The sequence below is a fragment of the Camellia sinensis genome, chromosome 12 (assembly GCF_055761805.1).
Source record: "Camellia sinensis isolate YWXY chromosome 12, ASM5576180v1, whole genome shotgun sequence".
In the NCBI taxonomy this organism is placed as follows: domain Eukaryota; kingdom Viridiplantae; phylum Streptophyta; class Magnoliopsida; order Ericales; family Theaceae; genus Camellia; species Camellia sinensis.
In genome coordinates this window covers 68,605,282-68,626,287 of record NC_138972.1, presented here as the reverse complement: position 1 = coordinate 68,626,287, position 21,006 = coordinate 68,605,282, and the positions used below count along the sequence as shown (strand labels likewise).

General features: G+C 30.7%; 1 protein-coding gene across 1 annotated transcript; it reads left to right on the top strand.

Moving 5' to 3' along the window:
* The first annotated feature begins 13,770 nt into the window (after window positions 1-13,770).
* LOC114291237 (WUSCHEL-related homeobox 11) lies at window positions 13,771-17,475 on the top strand. The gene is made up of 3 exons (XM_028235278.2): window positions 13,771-14,457; window positions 15,155-15,333; window positions 17,176-17,475. The coding sequence occupies exons 1-3, from the start codon at window positions 13,899-13,901 to the stop codon at window positions 17,191-17,193; spliced, it is 756 nt and encodes a 251-aa protein (XP_028091079.2). The 5' UTR covers window positions 13,771-13,898; the 3' UTR covers window positions 17,194-17,475.
* Window positions 17,476-21,006: the final 3,531 nt, after the last annotated feature.

The following is a 21,006-nucleotide window of genomic DNA, read 5'->3' as shown; positions in this document are numbered from 1 at the left end:
TATAACAAGATTCATAATTTATCTATAAATGGATTGAAGAAACAATCCATTGGATGCAATGCTAAAGGCATTAGCATTTGGATTATTAATTTCACTGTTGCTCTTTTCTATTACTGTTGCTGATAATGATTTACCCCAATGTGACTGAAATGAGAAAGGGTTTTGGAGCACAAAAACCATTTTGGAGTGTCAAAAAGTGAGTGACTTCTTGATTACAGTTGCTTATTTCTCTATCCCAATTGAGCTTATTTACCTCATTAGCTGCTAAAACCTTTTGTTCAAATGGGTGCTCTTTGAATTCATTGTCTTAATTGTTCTATGTGGAATGACCCATTTCCTCAATGGCTGGACTTAGGGTCCACACTCATTTTAGCTAATGCTAGCTCTCACCATTTTCAAGTTCCTCACTATTTTAGTCTCTTTCGCCACCGTTATAATGCTTATCAAAAAGTCTCAAGTCTTTATTTTTTTCTTTTTTTGGTAAATAAACGATCATATGTTAGACACTCTATGTTCTATAATTTTTACTGCCTCTATAATTTTCACTCTTTGACTTTGATTTTCTGAATCTGGAGAACCCAACATTTGGTATTGGTATATATAGATGGGTTGAGGATACTTGAGAGCATTATGGGCATTTTATAGTGTTTAGCTTTGATGACATTAGCAGATTCTGTGAAGTGTGTAAACGGCAGTCCAAAAATGGGAGAATCTAGATATTGTCAGGTAAAGTAGGGGAGGTTACTATAATTAGTGAAATAACAATTGAGGTTTCTGTATTTGTCAAAAATCTCAGGGGAGATAAGTTTAATTTACCCTTGAATTTTCTAAACACACAATAGACAATTGATACAAGTGCTTTCAATTACCATTGTCGTAGATCTCAAAAAAGCTAAAAATGTTACTTAAAAATAACATGTAATATAGATTTAATTAGGTGACATTTGATAATTTAATTAAATAGTTAAAATTTTAGTTATTACGTAAAAATCGAATTCAATAATGCCCAACCAAAGTTTGGGGAGTTACAACAACTGATTAAAGTTAGAATGGCTTTCTGGATTAAAAGGGGGATTCTATTTACACTCAAAAGCATTCAGTATGCTCACATTTTTGGTATTCTCTATTAAATTATTTAGGATTATAATTTACACTCAATACACTTTATATTTTTTTTTCACAAATTATTCTTCAATATAAAATTATAATGGACAAATTACATATACCTCCTTCGAGGTTTAGCTAAATTACAGATACCCCCCTGAGGTTTCGAAAATTACATCCCGCCCCCTGAGGTTTGTATTTTCATAACAATTTGTCCCCAGAGGCTTATATTTCATAACAAATTATCCCCTAATTTCTTATGCAAATATAGCATTCAGGGGGAAATTTGTAATTTCTCAAACCTCAGGGGAGGTATTTGTACTTTAGCCAAACCTCGAGGGGGTATATGTAATTTGCCCAATTATTTATAATTCGTGCTACATCCAAATAATAAAAAAATCAACATTGGGTACCACACAAGCTTGAAGATCAACCAAAAGAAGCCTCACATAGTATTTAACAATGGATACCATTTACTTTTCAGGTTGAATCAAATTTTTGTAGGTTTAAGATTTAGAGTTTATTGTTTCTCATTTGTTTACGTTTTTTATTTTTTTTTATTCTCTTTCTATAATACGTACGAAACCCAATCGTAGTACATGTTTTTTTCTCAAATTTTTTTTTTTTTTTTTTTTTTTAAGAAAATGCTCTGCATCAATTGTTTGCTGTGGATCTGGAGGTGATCCAATGTCTTTTCTTCTCTTAATAAATATATTTAAATTTTTATGAAGTAAGTCACTAAGAATGAGTGTTGATTTGAAGTAGTTTCAAGTGATGATGATGTTGAAAAGGGGTGGATTCGAATGAAATAAAGATTGTAGTGGATTGGTGAAGAAGTTCTAACAACAACAGATCTTATATGGTGTAAAGTTTTGCAGATTAAACAAGACATTGATTGAAATTTTAGCCAAAAGAAAAAGGACTTACCTGTTCTTCAAAGTTTTGAAACTTCATGGCCCTAATCACAGTTCTTCCATGAACCCTAAAACCTTTCAACTGAATATATATAAATAATTAGGTTGTACTATGAGAAAAAAATAATATTTTATTTAAGATTTTAATATGTATTGTTCTTATTAATAAATTTATATTAGGGTATAATACAAATTAAAATTTCAAAAGTTTAATTGGGTGTACTGAGTTACCATTTGGGTACAAATAGAATCACTTGATTAAAAACAATGTTAGGGGGCTTTGTTACTCAGTTCAGGATTTTGTATCTGATGAGAACAATGTCTCACATTGTCTGGGAGGGACTCTTACTTCTACCTTATAGGCATCTTGGCCCCCTCCACCTTGTATGAGGCATTTTCCTCCGAGGAGGAACAAAATCGTGAGAGAAGGGAAACGACAAGATCTGTCCCTCAACCCCAAAGCGGACAATATCTATAGGAGAATAGCCACATGTTCCAACCATCTAAGCTCTTCCTTGTATGAGTCATTTTCTCTCGAGGAGGAACAAAACTGTGAGGGAGGGAGACTACAGGATCCATTCCTCAACCCCAAAGCGGACAATATATGCAAGGACGTGAGAGGACAAGCACGCAAATTTGGAGCTAAAAAAAGGGTTACATGGCAAACTCTCCCACTGTTGTAGCCCAGTACGCTAGGGGGTTATGATGAGGACAATGTCCTACATCACCTGGGAGGGACTCCCATTTCCACTTTATAAGCGTCCTGGCCTCCTCTACCTTGTATGAGGCCTTTTCCCCTAAAGAGGAACAAAATCGTGAGTGGGGGACAACAAGATCTGTCCCTCAACCCCAAAGCAAACAAATATTTACAAGAGAATAGCCACATGTTCCAGCCATCTAAGCTTTTCCTTGTATGAGGCATTTTCTCTCGAGGAGGAACAACACCATGAGGAGGATAGTTTAGGGTTGAGGGACGGATCTTGTCATTTCCCCCCTCATGGTTTTGTTCCTTCTCGGGGGAAAAGGTCTCATATAAGGTGGAAGGGGCTAAGACGCTTATAAGGTGGAGGTGGAAGTCCCTCCCAGGCGATGTGGGACATTGTCCTCATCAGTATCTAATATCCAACAAATTAGAACATCATCCAAGGATATTTGATGAGTTGCTAAGTTAGTCTTTGGGTAGTGGCAGTGCTTATTTTTGTCTTTGTCGGCTATTTTTTGGCTATTTCTCTATTTTCTTGTCTGGTTGGATCCTCTAAAACCTAGTAGTGTGCCAGTATATGATTGAGCTCGTATTTCCATACCAACTTAGTTGGGATTATTTTGGGTAGCCATAATGCTTTTTGTACTCACCTCCCCTTATCTCTATTGATGTAGTTCCTCTTTGTTTGTTGGCTTATATCAATAAAGATTTTCCTTTTTTACTGATAAAAAAAAAAAAAATCAAATAAACTTATTTGATAACTATAATCACTGCCACTTAAAAATTTCTTAAAATGTAAGCAAAAATTAAAGTATCTATTTATTTATGTAATACTAATTAAATTTATAACTACTTACGCATAAGTATTGATGTACATCGTTAAAGCAAAATTATTCGACCCGGTTATATTTATTCCAATCCAGTTTTTATAAATAAATAAATAAAAGTTTGTCAAAGCATTGATAGGTTAGGGTGATATAAAGATAGGTATGTCAAAACTGTTAAGATTCAGATAAAGTATCAAATTGTATTACAAAAATAGTTGCATTTAAAATCAAGAATTCGCTTCTAAAAAAATCCCAACCCATTGTCACCTCTTCACCACCTCCACCAATACCAACACCACTCCCGCTATCACAACTACTGACACTGCCACCGCTACTACACTAATCCCAACCACTTGGGGTGTAAACAATTCGGTTCGGTCAGTGTTGAGGGCATATTTAGTAATGAACCTATCTTTTCGATTTTCATGGTTGAGAAACCAATATAAACTGTGTGTTATGTTTCGATTTTATTGATATTGTCAATTTGATGTAGAAGGAAAAAACCAAAAAAAAAAAAAAAAGAAAGAGGGGAAGGGTTTGACTCTTGTAACAAAACAAATCTTGACTTTTTAATTTTGTCAATTTAAACCTTAAACTTTTTATTTGTTTTCAATCTACAACAGTTGTCTATTTTCATTAAGTAAAATCGATTAAAAAATATGTATTTTAATTATTAAATTCAATAAAAATGGTATTTTAAACATTTTATGTATATCTACATTAAGTTGAATAACTAAAAAGGTAAATTATGCAAATGGTACGATGTGTCATTTTGGTCCTCGTTGTTTTAATTTGCTCGATTTTTCTCCTTAATTTAAAAGATTGTGTCAAATTAGTCCAATAAATAATGATTATTAGATTTGGTAGACGAAAAGTTGTCACATGCTCAAATGATATGTCAATTTAGTCTGTGTTATTTTAATTTACTCAATTTTAACATTGGCCAAATTGACACATCGTGTAAACTATAAGAACTAAATTGACACATCGTTTGACTTTCCGTCCACAAAACCTAACAGCCATTATTTATTGGATTAATATGACACAATCTATTAAATTAATGAACAAAATCGAGCAAATTAAAATAATAGAGACCAAACTGACACATCATGTAAACTACTGGCACCATTTGCATAATTTACCCTAACTAAAATATTATAGGTAAATGATTTAGATTGAAAATAAATTAAAAAATTATGATTTGAATTCATAAAATTAAAAACTTAGAGTTTAATTATTAAAATCCTCGAACTCTGGAATTTTTTTTTTTTGGTTGTAATTGCCCCATTATAGAATTTTACATTGAAAATAAATGAAGGAAATGCATGAAAATTACTTTATAAATGTTTTTCTTCCTAATTTTATCACAAAAGCATATTATATTAGTTGCTTATTACATAATTTATTAAATAATATTCAAAAAATTGCAATATAAAAATATTTCAATATAATATTTGGTAGATTCAATTTGCATTGGTATAAAAAATTTCAAAATTGAAACAAATCGTATGTTATGAAAAAATAAAAAACAAAAAAATTTAAATTTCGATTAGTTTCGATTGGTTAGGCCGGTTGCATTGTGAAAAATCTAGAAATCCTCTAGATGTTGATTTGTGATTATGTACCAATTTTAAGCAGAATATAACAATCCCAATCAAACAATCAAGACAGAGACACAACGATTTTAACGTGGAAAAAACCACAATTGGACACCTCCAACTGTGATCAAAAAACCACGGGCAACAGCCACAAGAACAATCCACTAAGAAGAATTAAAGGAATTACACAGGTATACTCTCAATTACCTAGCGAATCCACAACGCCTAATTGAACCAACCTCTATGTGCCTCTTCCAACCCCATCTTCACCACGGAATTGTCTTTCTGATGAGCCACTCCGAATTCCACCAAAGCTTCAGGCTCGAATTCTTCAGAATCCTCAACTGAAGAATAACTCTCTCTTTTGTGTATAACAAACAAACCTTTGATGTACTCTCTTTAGATCATGAGTTGAATACTCAATAAAAACATCAAAGAAAACTCCCAAAGTATCCCCAGATATAAACCCTAGAAACCAAAAAGAAGATCTGGAGAAGTCATCCTAAAAATTTGACCCAACACGCGAATTTATAGAATCTGTCCCGCGATCTCCGCTCGAGCTCAACACAGCCCGCTCGAGCGGACTGACCAAAAACTGCGTGCGAACAAACTGAGATGCGCTCGAGCGTAGGAGAATCCGCTCGAGCGTAAAATCACACCTTCCAGTATTTTTTACAGGCGACTGCAGAGATGCTGAGAGCTTCCAATCCCCGCTCGAGCGTCACTTTCCCCGCTCGAGCGGGAAGGCCAAAAATAGAAAAACTGGAAAAATATATCATGCTCGGACAGCCAACTTTGAATGCATTTTTGCATTTTGCTTCGGGGGCGCTGCCCCTCGACCCCGCCGTGGCGCTGCCCCGGACCCGCCAAGGGGCGCTGCCCCCTGGACCCCCGCGAGCTGACCGGGCAGCTCGATCCCCGTCATAATCAGCGAAGTGGCAATCTTGAAAGCTTTATCATCACAAACTTCTCTGAAATGCTTGATTCGGGTTGGATTCGCATCTAACAACTCATAGCCTCACTGAAATAAAAATGCGAATAAAATTACAACTCAAAGGAGTTTTGTCAAACGGGATTGCCAAGAAATAAAACCTAACACATTGATTTTCTTACATCCCTATCTGCCAATACCATCACGGGTATTGCCACTACCAATATCACTACCTCTACTACCATTGTTTCACTACCATTACAGTCACCGCTACCATTACCACTACCACTACAACTAGTACCATCATTACACTATTATTGTTACCACCACCTAGCTACACCGCCCCTCCATCATCACCAGTAACTTTCCCTCTACCATCACCACGATTGGTGCCATAGCCACCAACATCTCACCACTACAATATAAAAATTAGGACAAATAAATAAAAATAATAAATTTTTAAATTTCATCACGTACATATCAAACTACATATTTTAGTCAATAATTAAATTTTAATTAAACGATTTTTTAGTTTAAAAAAATTCAGTATAATGTGAGTAAAAAAATAATTATTTGGTCCATACAAGTCAACTTCTCACAATTTTATTTATAATTTTACTTATTTATTTATTTATTTTATTTTTTGACTCTTTAACATTGCTGAGTTTAAAAACAAAAAAAAACAAAAAAGGTTTTGTTAACATGTAGGGCACAAGTTAAAAATAAAAAAATAAGGGTAATATCACGGTGCGCATCCCTCGTAAGAAGTATCATATATATTCTTTTGTTACGTATTTTTGCTATATATGCATGTATTTTTTTTTTTTGGTAAACTTTTGATAATGTATGGTTTACAAATGAAGTTACTATTTATAGTAATGTTTTGTATTTTTATGGTAATATTACATATTTTTTTGTTAATTAGAATTTTTTTGGATAAATATATAATTTCATTTTTGAATCACAAATTATTCTAACATTAAAATAAAATAAAAAATTTATCAATTTATATTTATTAAATTATTAACCACCAACTTACTTAAAAGTTTAAGGGCTTGTTTGGTTTGCTTTTAGGAGAGTTGTTTTTTTTGTTTTTTTTCAAAATTTTGTTTGGTTTGTGATTTTTCTCAAAAAAAATTTTAAAATCACTTTCTCTATCTTACACATCAATTAATCACTTTTTCTTTTTCCTCTCTCATTCTCAATCACTTTTTCTCTCACACACATCTAGTCAATTATAACAAAATATCAAACTATTCCAAACTCCAAAACTACTTTCAAAATATATAATCAAACAAATCAAAAAAAAATTTAAAACTCTGTCCCCAAATTTTATTTTATTTTTTTAAAATCACTCTCAAAAGCAAATCAAACACACCCTAAATTTTTAGAAAAATAAATAATTTTATTATTTATATTAACGTTTAATGTCCTGAACACGCACCCTCATGTGACTGAACTTTTTTTTTTTTTATAACTAGCCAAATATGTGCAAACATTTTTTAATTATCGAGTAAATGGTGAGGTTTGAACACATGATATATTATCTGTTCTAATACATATCACTTCACTATTTATATTAAAGTTCTCAACAAAATTGAATATGTGAAAACTTTGTATTCACTTTTTAAAATTAAAAAAAAAAAATTACCAAAATTAATTATTATTATTATTTAAAAAAAGCAACACCGCAAATTTTGTGATATTTTATGTATATATATAAATTTTATTGAGAAAATTACCCACCCCCCAATCACACACACACAAATAAAAAAATAAAAAATTTAGAGTTTGACCTTTGTAATAAAAAAATTTCCAAGTTTTTAATTTAAATCCTAAAATTTTTACTTATTTTCAATCTAAATTGTTTGTCAATTTTTACTTTAGGTAAAATCAATAAAAAAATAGTTATTATACTCAATAAAAAAAATAATATTTTAAGAATTTTATGGATATATATGTTGAGTTTTGTGACTAAAATAGTCTTATTGTGTTAGTTTTACTTAATGAAAAAATAAGTGAATGATTTAAATTAAAAATAAAATAAAAATATTTAAATTGACGAAATTAAAAATTAAAAATTTATTTTGCATCAGGTTCAAATCTTGAAATTTTTTTAATTGATTTGCATAGAAAAAGTTAGTAGGATATTTTAAAGGGTAAAGAGGAGAGAAGGGTACAGTCCTTGCAAACGAAGGCAGGCAAGGCAATCCCAGCAGCAAGCAGAGGGACAGAAAACCGCGTCTCAGACAAGTCGGTTGGTGTGTTACTGCGTTATTCACCATTTTTTATATTTTACTATTTAATTTATATACTGAGGAGGGAGAGAGAGACAGAAAGAGAGAGAGAGAGAGAGAGAGAGATGTTCGAAGTTTAAGCCAACCTTGACGACCATTTTCCCTCCTCTCATTTAATATAAAAATGACAGAGAAGAGGCTGTGTGGACTGGTGTAAACGTCACAAGTAATATAAAATTGGAGAGTTTTCTTGACCATATCTTCTGATTGTTCTATCTCTCTCTCTCCTCAACTCACACTGTGTGACAGACTCATCTTTCCATGCATATCTTCACATGCTGCTCACCGAAACCCTAACTCCCTTGTCCTCCTTTCACACCCTTCTTCTTTACCCTTTTTACCATTTTAACCCATCAATGTAACTCTTCAACCTTAAGCCCTTTCTCTTGTCTTGTCTCGTCTCTGTGCTCTACACTTTTTGATAGGTTTAATATCAGAGAGAGAGAGAGAGAGAATGTGAAAGTGAGCTTCCCCTGAGGTTAAATGCATGCCTTTTGATTGAGCTTCCTAGCTTTGGGAGTTGATATTTTATGATGGATCCTCCAACAAAAGTGCATAAAATGTATAATCGAAAAAAGGAGTTCTAAATATAGAGAGTTAGAGAAGTTCTAATGAGTTAATCTCCATTTATGATATGATATTTGTGCCTTTTTATATATATATTTTTTTATTATCACATTAATAGAGCTCAATTTACAGTTCTACTTTTAGGGTTCTGTATCATTACTCATATTTATTTGAGTTTGTCGCTTGAAGTCTCTTTAGTTTTTTTCATTTGAAGAACTACTACTTTTTAATTTGCATTGTTTTCATCGTGTAAATTTTTTTTTTTTTTAACTTTCATTTTTTATTAATTTAAAACAGATTTTAATTAATGTAGTTACTAGCCCGTAATTTTCATTATATTACAATCAATATATTTTAGTTATAATAAATTAAAAAAATATGAGTAATGCTACATAACAGATTATTTATTCATAAATTTCTCCAAAAACGTAACTGAATAGTCTAGATGCAATTTTTGTATGGACTCACAACACATTGAATATGAGTCACTCTTATTCATTGGTAAATTTCATATTCATTTTTTTTAGAATAAAAGTTATAATGCATTACAATCTCATGCCATGATTGGAAGCATGAAATGTCTTAATTCTTTTATTGACTTATGGTGCTTGTAAGACTATTTTCAAAAAAATTCAATACCAAAAATATTAGCTGCACGAAATTAGAAAATAAAAAATATAATAAAAATAAGTGCATGACTGTAATTTATAAGTGTCTCATGTCACACTACCAAATATCAATCTCAATCACATATTACGACTTCTATCTCAGCGCACCTAACATTTCTATTTCAATGCTGATGTAATTCTATTCTCATATGTGTAAGACAAGTTGTCTTCAATGGCATTGTTCTCCACAATGACAACACTTTAATTTTAAAAAATAGATTCTGTTAATGAGTATTTTTAAAATATTTGTTAAAACACTTACAATATCTATTAATTTTTATCATTTAACCCATCCAACTCAATTCACACTGGCTAACTATTGTGAGTTTGGGTTGACGTTAGTTGACAAGTTGGTTGAGATTGAATTAATTTATTACAAAATTATGTATGAAATAAATTTGAAAACTACATATTGCCATTTTTAAATAGGAGGGGATTCCTTGCAGTCCAGAGAAGCTGTTTGGGTCAGTGGGGCTTACCGCGGGTCCCATTTCGATTATTTGAATTGTTTATTTTATTGGGCACTTCATATATTTCATTTATAAAAAAATGAAATTGATCTAATAATTATAATTTGTTCAACTTATTATTTTTGTCATTAAAAAAATGCATAATTCATTTTTTAAAAACATAATTGACGTCCATTTTTTTAAGTAGTAAAAAACACAATAAATTGAACAAGTTATATGCTAAACCCTAAACACGGTAAATTGAATAAGTTACAGTTATTGAATTGACCTAATTTTTTTTTTTTAAGATGAAATACACAAAGTGTCTAACTGTTGGCACCATAAATCTGCAATTTTTATTATTATTTATTATTTATAAAATTGCAGGACATGTGACATCTTCCTACTCATTTGGAGGTTATGAGAAGTTATGAAATATGAAAAAATGATGGAGAATAAAGTGAAGAACATGGAGCATGAATAGGAGGTTAAAGGAAGTTATGAAGACATGGAGAGATATGTGGCATTGTGGGAATAAAGATGGAAGAGTGAGTAGTTTTAGGTGGTTATTGGGTAGTTATTGCTGGAAGTTTTTTCCTACAAATATTTCCCTATAAATAGTCATTCATGGCAACATTGTAAAGATCCAGAATTCAAATCAAAGACAATTAATTTCAATATTTCTTGTCATTTTCCTTATCTTAGGAGTAGTTTAACATAGATTTATACTTCGAATTATTTATTTTCAACACTTTCTTTTCGAAGCATTTTATACACTTCCTTTTCGAAGTATAGGAGTAGAGATAAGTAATGATTACTTTGATTGTTCACTCAATCGACTTTCTCCATCTCCCTCATTCTTCTTTTAATTTTTCTTTTCTCTACACTTGGCAATTTTGAAGTCCTCTTTATTGAGACAAAAGAACCGTCAACGCAATCGCTTGATAATTGGCTTGAATTTAATCTGTAAGGATTTTTCAATCCTTACTGGCACGCTCGCATTTATGATATTTTCCTTCGTAGGAAAAATAAGCCAACAATTTTTAGCACGCCCGGTGGGACAGCCAAGTGTAAGAAATGACAAACTATTTGGATTTCGCCATTCGAACTTGTCAATATGAAATATATTGGCGTGAAAGAGAAATTTTGGATCTTCAAGAAGAGATCTATTTTCTTGATGAAATAAACTTTCATCCCTTACAATATTATTTGGTGGAAGAAAAAAGACACCATTTAATTAGAGAAATTCATCAACTTGATATGGAAATTCACCAATGGAATGATGAGTTATCAACTCTCACTACCAAGTCTTTAACTGAGGCTTTAATGGCCGAAACTGGTGAATTTTTTCAGAATTTTTCCATGGTTAAAAATAACAAAAGTAAAGAGTTGATTTCATCAATGGCTCGGGGGGTTCAAGAGTCCATTTTAAAAGAGCCAAATTATGAAATTAACACAACGAAAGAATATATTCTCGGGCCAAATTTGGCTAAGAATGATGTTCCATGTATGACTCGGGGGGTCCAAAAACCAAATTTTAGAGAATCAAGTAATGAAAATAACATATCTATGGGTGATTTTCATAAGCCATTAATGACTAACATGGAAAAACAACCCACTTTGCCAAATAATTATGAAAACCTATTCAGCAAAAATCATGTTTTTAAAACAAACATGGTCAAGAATAATGAACAAGCCACTATTCATGAATTCAAAATTTTTGACATTTTTCAAAATGTCAAAAAGTATGAATTTTCATGGTCACACTATACCATGACTTTTGGTGTTCAAAATCCTTTTTGGATTTGTGGTTCACATCAAAATATAATTTTGATGATGTGGCTAATAAAATTAACAAATTGTTCTTATGAGTTCGAAGCATGAACTTGGCTAGAACAAGGGATGACCATTTAAAATGCATGAACTTGGCTAGAAAAAGCCTATGCATTTAAATAAATGATTGAGAATGGTTTATCTTTTCAAATTGATGGCCAGTTGTACACAATCAAAGCATCGAAGATACATTTAAAGCATCAAGAGTTGTTTCGAAGGTTGATTACTTCGCCTTCGAAGCTGTATAAAGCTTTGAAGATACATTTGAAGCATCAAGAGTTGTTTCGAAGGTTGATTACTTCACCTTCGAAACTGTATAAAGCTTTGAAGATACATTCGAAGTATCAAGAGTTGTTTCGAAGGTTGATTACTTCACTTTCGAAACTGTATAAAGTTTCGAAGACACATTCAAAGCATCAAGCTTAACCTTGAAACTTCATTGTAAGTATCATCATCCTATATCAATGCTTCCAACCTTTGAAGGGTGATGTTGTTCCTTCAAATTTGTGCCGCAAGACCTTCAAACGATGAATTTGGTCTTTTATACCACATTCGAAGTTTGTTATTGGTCATCTAGTCATAATTTCATACTCATTCGAAACACTTTATTGGTGCTATTATATCATTCGAAGCACTTTGTTGATATTATTCAAAGCACTTTATTGCTTAGATTAGTCATGTGCTTGGTTTGGCCCTTCAAAAATTCAAAGTAAACATCATTTTTAAGGGCCGCGGGGGGTAATGTTGGCACCATAAATCTGTAATTTTTTGCAGGACACGTGGCATCTTCTTATTCATTTGGAAGTTAAAAGAAGTTATAGAGATGATGGAGAATATGAAGGACAAAGTGGATAAGTGGAAGGACAAAGTGGATGAGTGGAATGACACATGGCAAGACGAAAATAAAATGGAAGAAATGGATAGTTACTAAGTAGTTATTGCTGTATTTTTTCCTCTATAAATAGCCATTAATGGCTACATTGTAATGAGATCCAGAACTTAAATCAAAGACACTTGATTTCAATATTTCTTGTCATTTTCCTTTTCTTAGAAGTAGCTTAACATAGATTTATATTTCGAAGCATTTATTTTCAGCATTTCCATTTCGATGCATTTTATGCACTTCCTTTTCGAAGCATAGGAGTAGAGGTATGTAATTATTATTTTGATTGTTCACTCAATCGTCCTTCTTCGTCCCTCATTCTTCTTTTAATTTTTCTTTTCTCTACACTTTGGCAATTTTGAAGTCCTCTTTGTTGAAGCAAAAGAACCGTCAACACAATCGCTTGATAATTGACTTGAATTTAATCTGTAAGGATTTTTCAATCTTTGCTGACACGCTCGCATTTATGATATTTTTCTTCGTAGAAAAAATAAGCCAACACTAACAAAATGAACGATTCGAATTATCGAAATAAGACTTATGATAAACTTCACAAATCTAAATAATTTCCTCAAATCTAAATTTTGAACTGAAGGAATCCTCCTCCTCAATAAAATTCTAGATAGAAATTACAGGTATGCAATATGAAAAATGCTAAAAACAAGTCATTACCACGATTGTTAGTATTGAAACAATATAAAATACATATTGAGATACATAAAAGTATTTTTAAATATATATATATATATATATATAAAATATTAAATTATAAATATTTTGATATTTTAGGATTCTTTAATATTACTGTAATCTTGAACTTTATCCTTCAAGAATACGTTACAATTAAGAAAGAAGGATAGTCTTGTGCAAAATATCATGAGAAAGCAAATCTAGGCATTGTTAAATTCTCTTACTACAGAAGGGTAGGATGGTAACTTCACAGGCAACATTCCTTCTAGGCCTTTAAATACGGAACCTTGATGTAGACTACTGTGTGTTCATGTGCTCTAAATTTCCTCCAAAAATCCTTTTCCTTTTTTTTTTTTTTGCCCTTTTTTTCTCTTTTATTTTCATCAAGGTTTGTGCCTTGAAAACCTATTTTTGGTATCTTTTCTCTCAAAATCATGGAAAGTGAAAGCCAAGACCCAAACACTCCTCCAAACCTCGGAACTGAAAGAACTGAGCCAGTCAGATCAAGATGGACTCCCAAACCTGAGCAAATCCTCATACTCGAGTCCATCTTCAACAGTGGAATGGTAAATCCTCCCAAAGATGAAACTGTGAGGATAAGAAAACTTCTTGAGAAATTTGGCTCTGTTGGTGATGCCAATGTTTTCTACTGGTTCCAGAATCGGCGGTCGCGGTCTCGACGCCGACAGAGGCAGATTCAGGCTAGCCTTGCCGAAGAACAACAGGCTCAGGCCACTGCTGGCGGCGGTGCAATTCAGTATCAAAGTGGGTTTATGGTTAATTCACCATGTTTGGGTTTATCTCCATCTTCATGTTGTGTGGGTTCTTCTTCTTCATCATCATCATCATCATGTGGGCTTGTTGATAATGGTAGTGGTGTTGATGATCTCTTTTGCTATTCTGGTCAAATGGGTATCCCTGAAATTGAGCAAAACTCATCGATGGTGTCGATTTTGGGCGGTTCGGATGCTTCCAATTTACAGTACCAATTTGGTAATTGCATGGCTTGGTTATTTTAATTTCATGGTGTTCTTTCCCTAGGCAAATCTAATTTTTTAAAAAATTATTCTAATGCATTCATAGTGTTGTACTATGTGATTATAATCTAAAAATATAAGAACTTGTGACGGTGATTGCATTGAAATAGAGGGAAAATAAATTTTAGAATAGAGAATCTTGTGTCTTCTCTCTCATGCACACACACGAAGACGTTGATTATGCTTGATTTGATTAGAAAATTATGGTACGGTTGGTCTTCAAATCTTTCTACCTTTAACTCTCATGTTTTAGAATAGTTGTTGAATTATATCTTAAGAATTTAGTATTTTTACATGATTCAATAATTATGAATGTTTTAAGACAGGAGAATGCATATTTTGACAATTAATAATGTTATTTTAGCAAAAAAGTAACTCCTTGTTTTCTACCATTTATCAACATTAAAGAAAAAAAAAAAAAAAAAAAAAACAAGTTCATTTTTATTGATTTATTTATTTAGTGTTAATTTTTAAAACAGCTGTTGAATTATATCTCAAGTTTTTGTGTACGGAGATTTTTATATGATTCAATAATTATAAGTGTTTTTTTTGACAATTGATTATGATGATTTTCAAATAAAAATTTTTCGATTGTTTTATATATTTTGATGACAATTTTGACGAACTTATGTTGTTGGGAATGAATGGTTCAGGAGGATTTATAACAGTGTTTATAAATGGAATAGCAACAGACGTGCCAAGAGGAGCAATAGACATAAAATCAATGTTTGGGGAAGAAGTGATGTTGGTCCACTCATCTGGAATGGCAGTACCTTTCAACGAGTATGGCATTTCCTTACACAGCTTGCAGCATGGTGAAAGCTATTTCCTGGTGAGCTGCACAACTTCTATCCAATTATTATGTCGGCACTGCACAATTTCCCCAGCTCACTTCAGTTCTCTCTCTCTCTCTCTCTCTCTCTCGGTGTTGATGAAATTTTTTTCCCCTTTAAAATGATAAAATCATCAGCAATATTGATTTGGGGAAATGGAGCATTACTATTTTGACTCAAAAATTATATCTATTTTTTAAGTTTAGTAATGTGTCAAAAAGATTATTAGTTGATAATTAAATATTTTTTAATTATCAATTAATCATCTCCTTAATACATTAGTCTAAAATAATGGTTTAGAAAATAGATTTTTATATCATTTTTCATAATATTTATATTTTTATGATGGTCTAAATTTTTTGTATACATGTTTCAAGTCATTTTTGTGTGTTAGAGTTGTACCAGAAAATATTTCGTCTATGGTGCAATTATTTTTCACTATCCCACAATTTTGCAATTTCCCCTATTGATTTTATCTACAACTATTTTAGTGTTATTCGTAAATTTATTTTATTTTTATTTATTATTTATTTTTTTTTTCCTGATGGAACAACTTATTTCAAAATAGCACTTTCAATACGAAATTCTAAAAATTTCCCTTAACAAATTAAAGGGTAATTAAACATTTTTTTTTTTTTCAATCGATAGGATCTGATTATATCAAATTGGATAATAGCCACCACAAGAAATGGTCCAAACTCGAAAAACAAGAAACAATTATGTAAAATTTTCATGATAAGGAAGAAGCATAATCAATCTTGAATATTGTTGCAAAGGTAGACCCCTTATGCTTCTTCTCACTGTAATTTGCATCTTGTGTTAATTTAGTTTTTATAGTTCTAATTGTAATGATTTTTTCATTTTGATCTTTCATCTTCTGTAGATTTAGTCTATCAATTAAGAAATTGGACAGAAATCAAAAGGAAAATTATTTTAAAAAAAAAAAACAAAAAAAGGAACAGACCATTTCTAATTGAACCGAAAGCCCTCAATCACTTTGAAAAGAAAGAAAGGATTATTTTTCCTTTTGATTTTAGTTAAATTTTTAAATTTGCATGATATGAAAAATTCAAAATAAATTTGTTGTAATTAGAAATTAAAGTGGCACAAGAGTCAAATTTTAAGAACTGGGATTGTAATTTATTCAAAAATGAACTATCCAAGAATTATAATGCCAAGATAATATATTCTTTAAGCCATGACACTTTCAGGTTAGGCCTTTTAGCATTGATATAATCCAATTATACTTTTTGTACTTGCATTTTACATCAATAATAATAATAATAATAATAATAATAATAATAATAATATATTCCTGCGAATCAAACTTGCCTAAAAGACATTTTTTCTCGTTTGGAATATTAAATTATAAATATTCTGACATACATTGGGTTTGAAATTTTAAATTTTCATAAATCTGGTAAGGCTTAATGTCAAATAAATTTATACACATTGTGAGCATAGCTACAGTTAATATGCTATTTAACAAGTTTTAAGAGCATTTCTTTCCTGCCTAACCTTTGTAGGGGATTTTTGCAATCTCTCTCTCTTAGGGTTCAAACTTTACAGTGTCAAATATTATAAAATAGTGAGAACATTTTATTTTTTAAGAAAGTCATTAGTCTAAACAGTTTTAAATTACTTATTTAATCCTGGATTCCCCAAATGTGAAACCTTCTAATTATTGTTTAATATTTCATTAACATGTTTTTAGTCTCATGATTCATATCTCTCCTCCTCTCTCTCTCTCTCTCTCTCTCTCTATATATATACTTTTCTTGTGGGTATTTTGTGGAATCCAAACAAACTCATTAAGATATGTACTTAAAATTTGATTACAGGTTTCAAGACCCAATTAAAATGGATTAGAGCTGCACCGACCAGTGGGAGCTTCCTCTACGAGGATTCGAGATTTTGTGATCTTCAGAACAAGAAATCTTCTTTTTTTTCTTTTTTTTTTTCCCTTGTCCTACTATTTGTTTCGTTTGTTTTCTTGTTTTATGGGAAGTCAAGTTAGCTTAAGTTAATGTCAGCTGTTCTACATAATCTCCACATCAAAGAGTCAGTGTATTTGTTTGTTTTGGATTTTTGATATGAATGGTCATCATAATTCCAAATATATATATATATATTGATGCTGAGTCATTGTGGAAATACACTTTCTTGTTTGAAACTTCAATAAAAAAAATTTAAAAAAATATACAGCAAAGTGTGCCAAAAGAGAAAATAAAACCTAGTAAGAATTATAAATCAGTGAGAAATTAGGATGTGTTTTGAAAAGTTGGTAAAAAATTGACTTTTGGCTTTTTATCAAGTTTTTTAGCTTTTTTGAAAGTGATTTGAGAAGTTGATAAAAAGCTGACTTTTTTGATTTTTGATTTAATATTTTTTAAAAATGTCACATCACTTTAAAATGACTAAAATATTCATACTTTTTGATTTTTAAATTAATTAATTAAATTATTTCAGAGGGTAATTTGATAAATTTGGGTGTTGCTTATTTGGTCTTCCCAAATGGGATTGAAAACGCAGTGGGCATGGGTTGGCGTTTCTGAACTGTTGCCAAAACGCGGCGTTTTTGACTTGTTGCCAAAACGGCACTAGGTAAACATACACATTCTTGGAGGTGAAGGTGAGCATAACTGTTGTGTCTCATATCACAATTTCATCATTTGCACCGAGATACAGATCTACTAGGACGTCCATAATTTTGTAAGTATTTATACTATTTCCTATTGATTTGAAGTAGAGAAACACGATTCGTTTATCTTCGCGTTTTGGCAACAGTATTTCAAGACCTTATTGAAAATATTCCTAAAGAATAAATAATTAAATATTAAGTTTGTCCCCAATCCACTTGTACAATTGGGCTTGTGGAACACTGACATAAATCGTTTATCTTTTGAATTCATTGTGTTCCTAATTTAAAAGTTCATTTATATATACTTCTATTAATTTATTTTTGTAACTACTTCTCCTCTATGTGAACACATCCTAAATATAAGTAATACAGATATGTCTCACTTCTGTTTCTATCCTAATATATCTCTTTTATTTTATTTTTTTATGTATCAATCACAGTCCACATCAGACATGTTTTTATATATATATAAAAAAAAAAAAAAGAGTTAACATTTGTGTATGAGCACAAAATATTCGTCATGCGTACTCCTTATGATTAAATTTAAACCTCCTCGAAAGATGTCGTATATCTTGAAAACACAACTCAAATGAACTTATCGACGTACTCCTTGTGATCAAGTTTGAATCTCCTTGAACGATGTATGTCTCGAAAACACAACTCAGGTGAATATATCGACGGATGTATATCAAAAACCCCCTCTAATATCTAAGTTAACTCTTAAGATTAATAGAAAGAAAAGCTCCCTAAGAATTCTTGAGTAAAATTGCATTACCTTAATTTAGGGTTGGTTTGGCATAAACTAAGGGTTGGTTTGGTATGAACTATATAATCTATTTTTTTATCTTTTTTCTATCACATCACCTCTCTACTTTTTTGCACATCTTTTCGTAAAAAGACAAAAAGTATACTTTTTTAGGACACCCCAAACCAACCCTAAATAATACAAAAAGTCAAAAAGTCACTATTCCATTTAAGTCACATCATCTTATTTAAATCACATTACCTCTCTAACACATCACATCAAATCCAACCCAAACCCAACTCATATAAACCAATAAATCAAAAAGTACACTTTTTTAAAACATCTCAAACCAACTCTTAAATTAACTCTGAGCCTTTTGTATATTTTGCAAGTTATAATTTTATTAAGGGTTGGTTTGACATGAACTATATAATCCATCTTTTTATCTTTTTTCCATCACATCACCTCTCTATTTTTCTGCACATCTTTTTATAAAAAAACAAAAAATATACTTTTTTAAGACACCCCAAACCAATCCTACGATTTTAATTCTTCTTTGTAGAGTCTCATTCTTAAAGAATAAGATTTATCATTTAACACTTCTATTACCAAATTTCAAATGAAACAGCCTGACTCCGAGACTAGCAATCGGACTGAACAAACCATCAATCCGGTTGTAACTTTATTGCGGAACTGCATTGGTCTTACTAACTTCAAGTAAGACCACCAAACAAAAACTCTAATGTTGCACTGACTACATAAAAACACAACTATCTCTTCCATGTGTATTTGTACATACTTTTGTACTACATAATCTGTTATATAATCTTTTTAGAGATATATTTTATTTATTTTTGAGTGTTTGACAACTCTTACTTCGTAAGTTACGTTTTGCTGCACAGAAACAATCATTGCAGTGCAGAAAGGGGCGTAGCATTTTTAAAGAGAATACAGTTTCATATATCTTAATCATTTTATCGCCCCGTTTCTTTTCCGACGTAAAATGAAAAAAATTCATAACAAAAGAATTGATAGGGAGAGATTATTAGTAAGGAAGTTAACTAAAATTATATTTATTTTGATAATAATTAGATTGTTAAATTATTTTTATATTTATATAATAAAATATGATGGTTTTTAAATTTGTCCTATTAAGATATTTGAACGACTTAAATCTATTCAAATTATAAAACAATGACTAAAATATATTTTTTTAAAAATATTCTACATGTTCATTTTCTATTTTCTCGCTTTTCTCTCTTATTTTTTTCTTTTCTCACTCATTCTTCTATGATCTCATGATCCAACATTCCTCTCTCTTTTCTTTTTATTTATTTTTTATTTTTTTTCATTTTTATTTTTCTCTCTATTTGTTTTATTTTTCTCTTTTTTGTTCACTTATTTTTATTCATATTATATAAAAAAGTCTACGATCCCAAAATTAGGAGCCAGATTTTACTTTGTGTAGTGGACATTTATTTGATAGACTTCATAAAGTTAGATCTTATACGAATCTGCAACATATATTTTAATAAAGTAGGACGGTTTTTAAATCTTCAAAATATTTTTGTCCTATTAAAACATTTGGATGACTTAGATCTGTTCAAATTATAAAACAATAATTGAGATGTATTTTCCCAAAAGATTTCCTACATATACATTTTATACTTTCCCGCCTCTCTCTCTCTTACTTTTTCTTTTTCTCATCCATCCTTCCATGATCCCATGATCCCACATTTCTCTCTTTTATTTTTATTTTTTTTATTTTCTCCCTTTTTATTTTTCTCTTTATTTTTTTATTTTTTTATTTTCTTCTTTTGTTCAATATATTTTACATATATTTCCATAGAACGTATGTATACCCATAATACATTAGGACATTATAGGCATACATACAATTTTCATATAATTATATAAGCAAAAGCAATATTATATGTATACCCTTGAAAATTGTATGCATGCCAAACACATCTATCTATCTACTTATATATTATATAAGTAAAAGCGAGTTTTCGTGAAGAGTGTTGTGAGAACTCCAAAATTTTATAATAAATTTGTGATTTTATCAAATTAAAAAATAAATTTAAATAGTGTTGGGATTACAATTATATTATAATCCTAACATTATTTACACCGTGCCTTCAGGCACATGTATACGCTAGTAAAATAAAAAAACAAACACAAAAATACAAAAATATTAAATATTAATGTTCAAAAAAATGCCCAACATAAAAAAAAATTAAAAATAAGAAAAAAATAAAACAAATAAAACAATGATTTTTACTT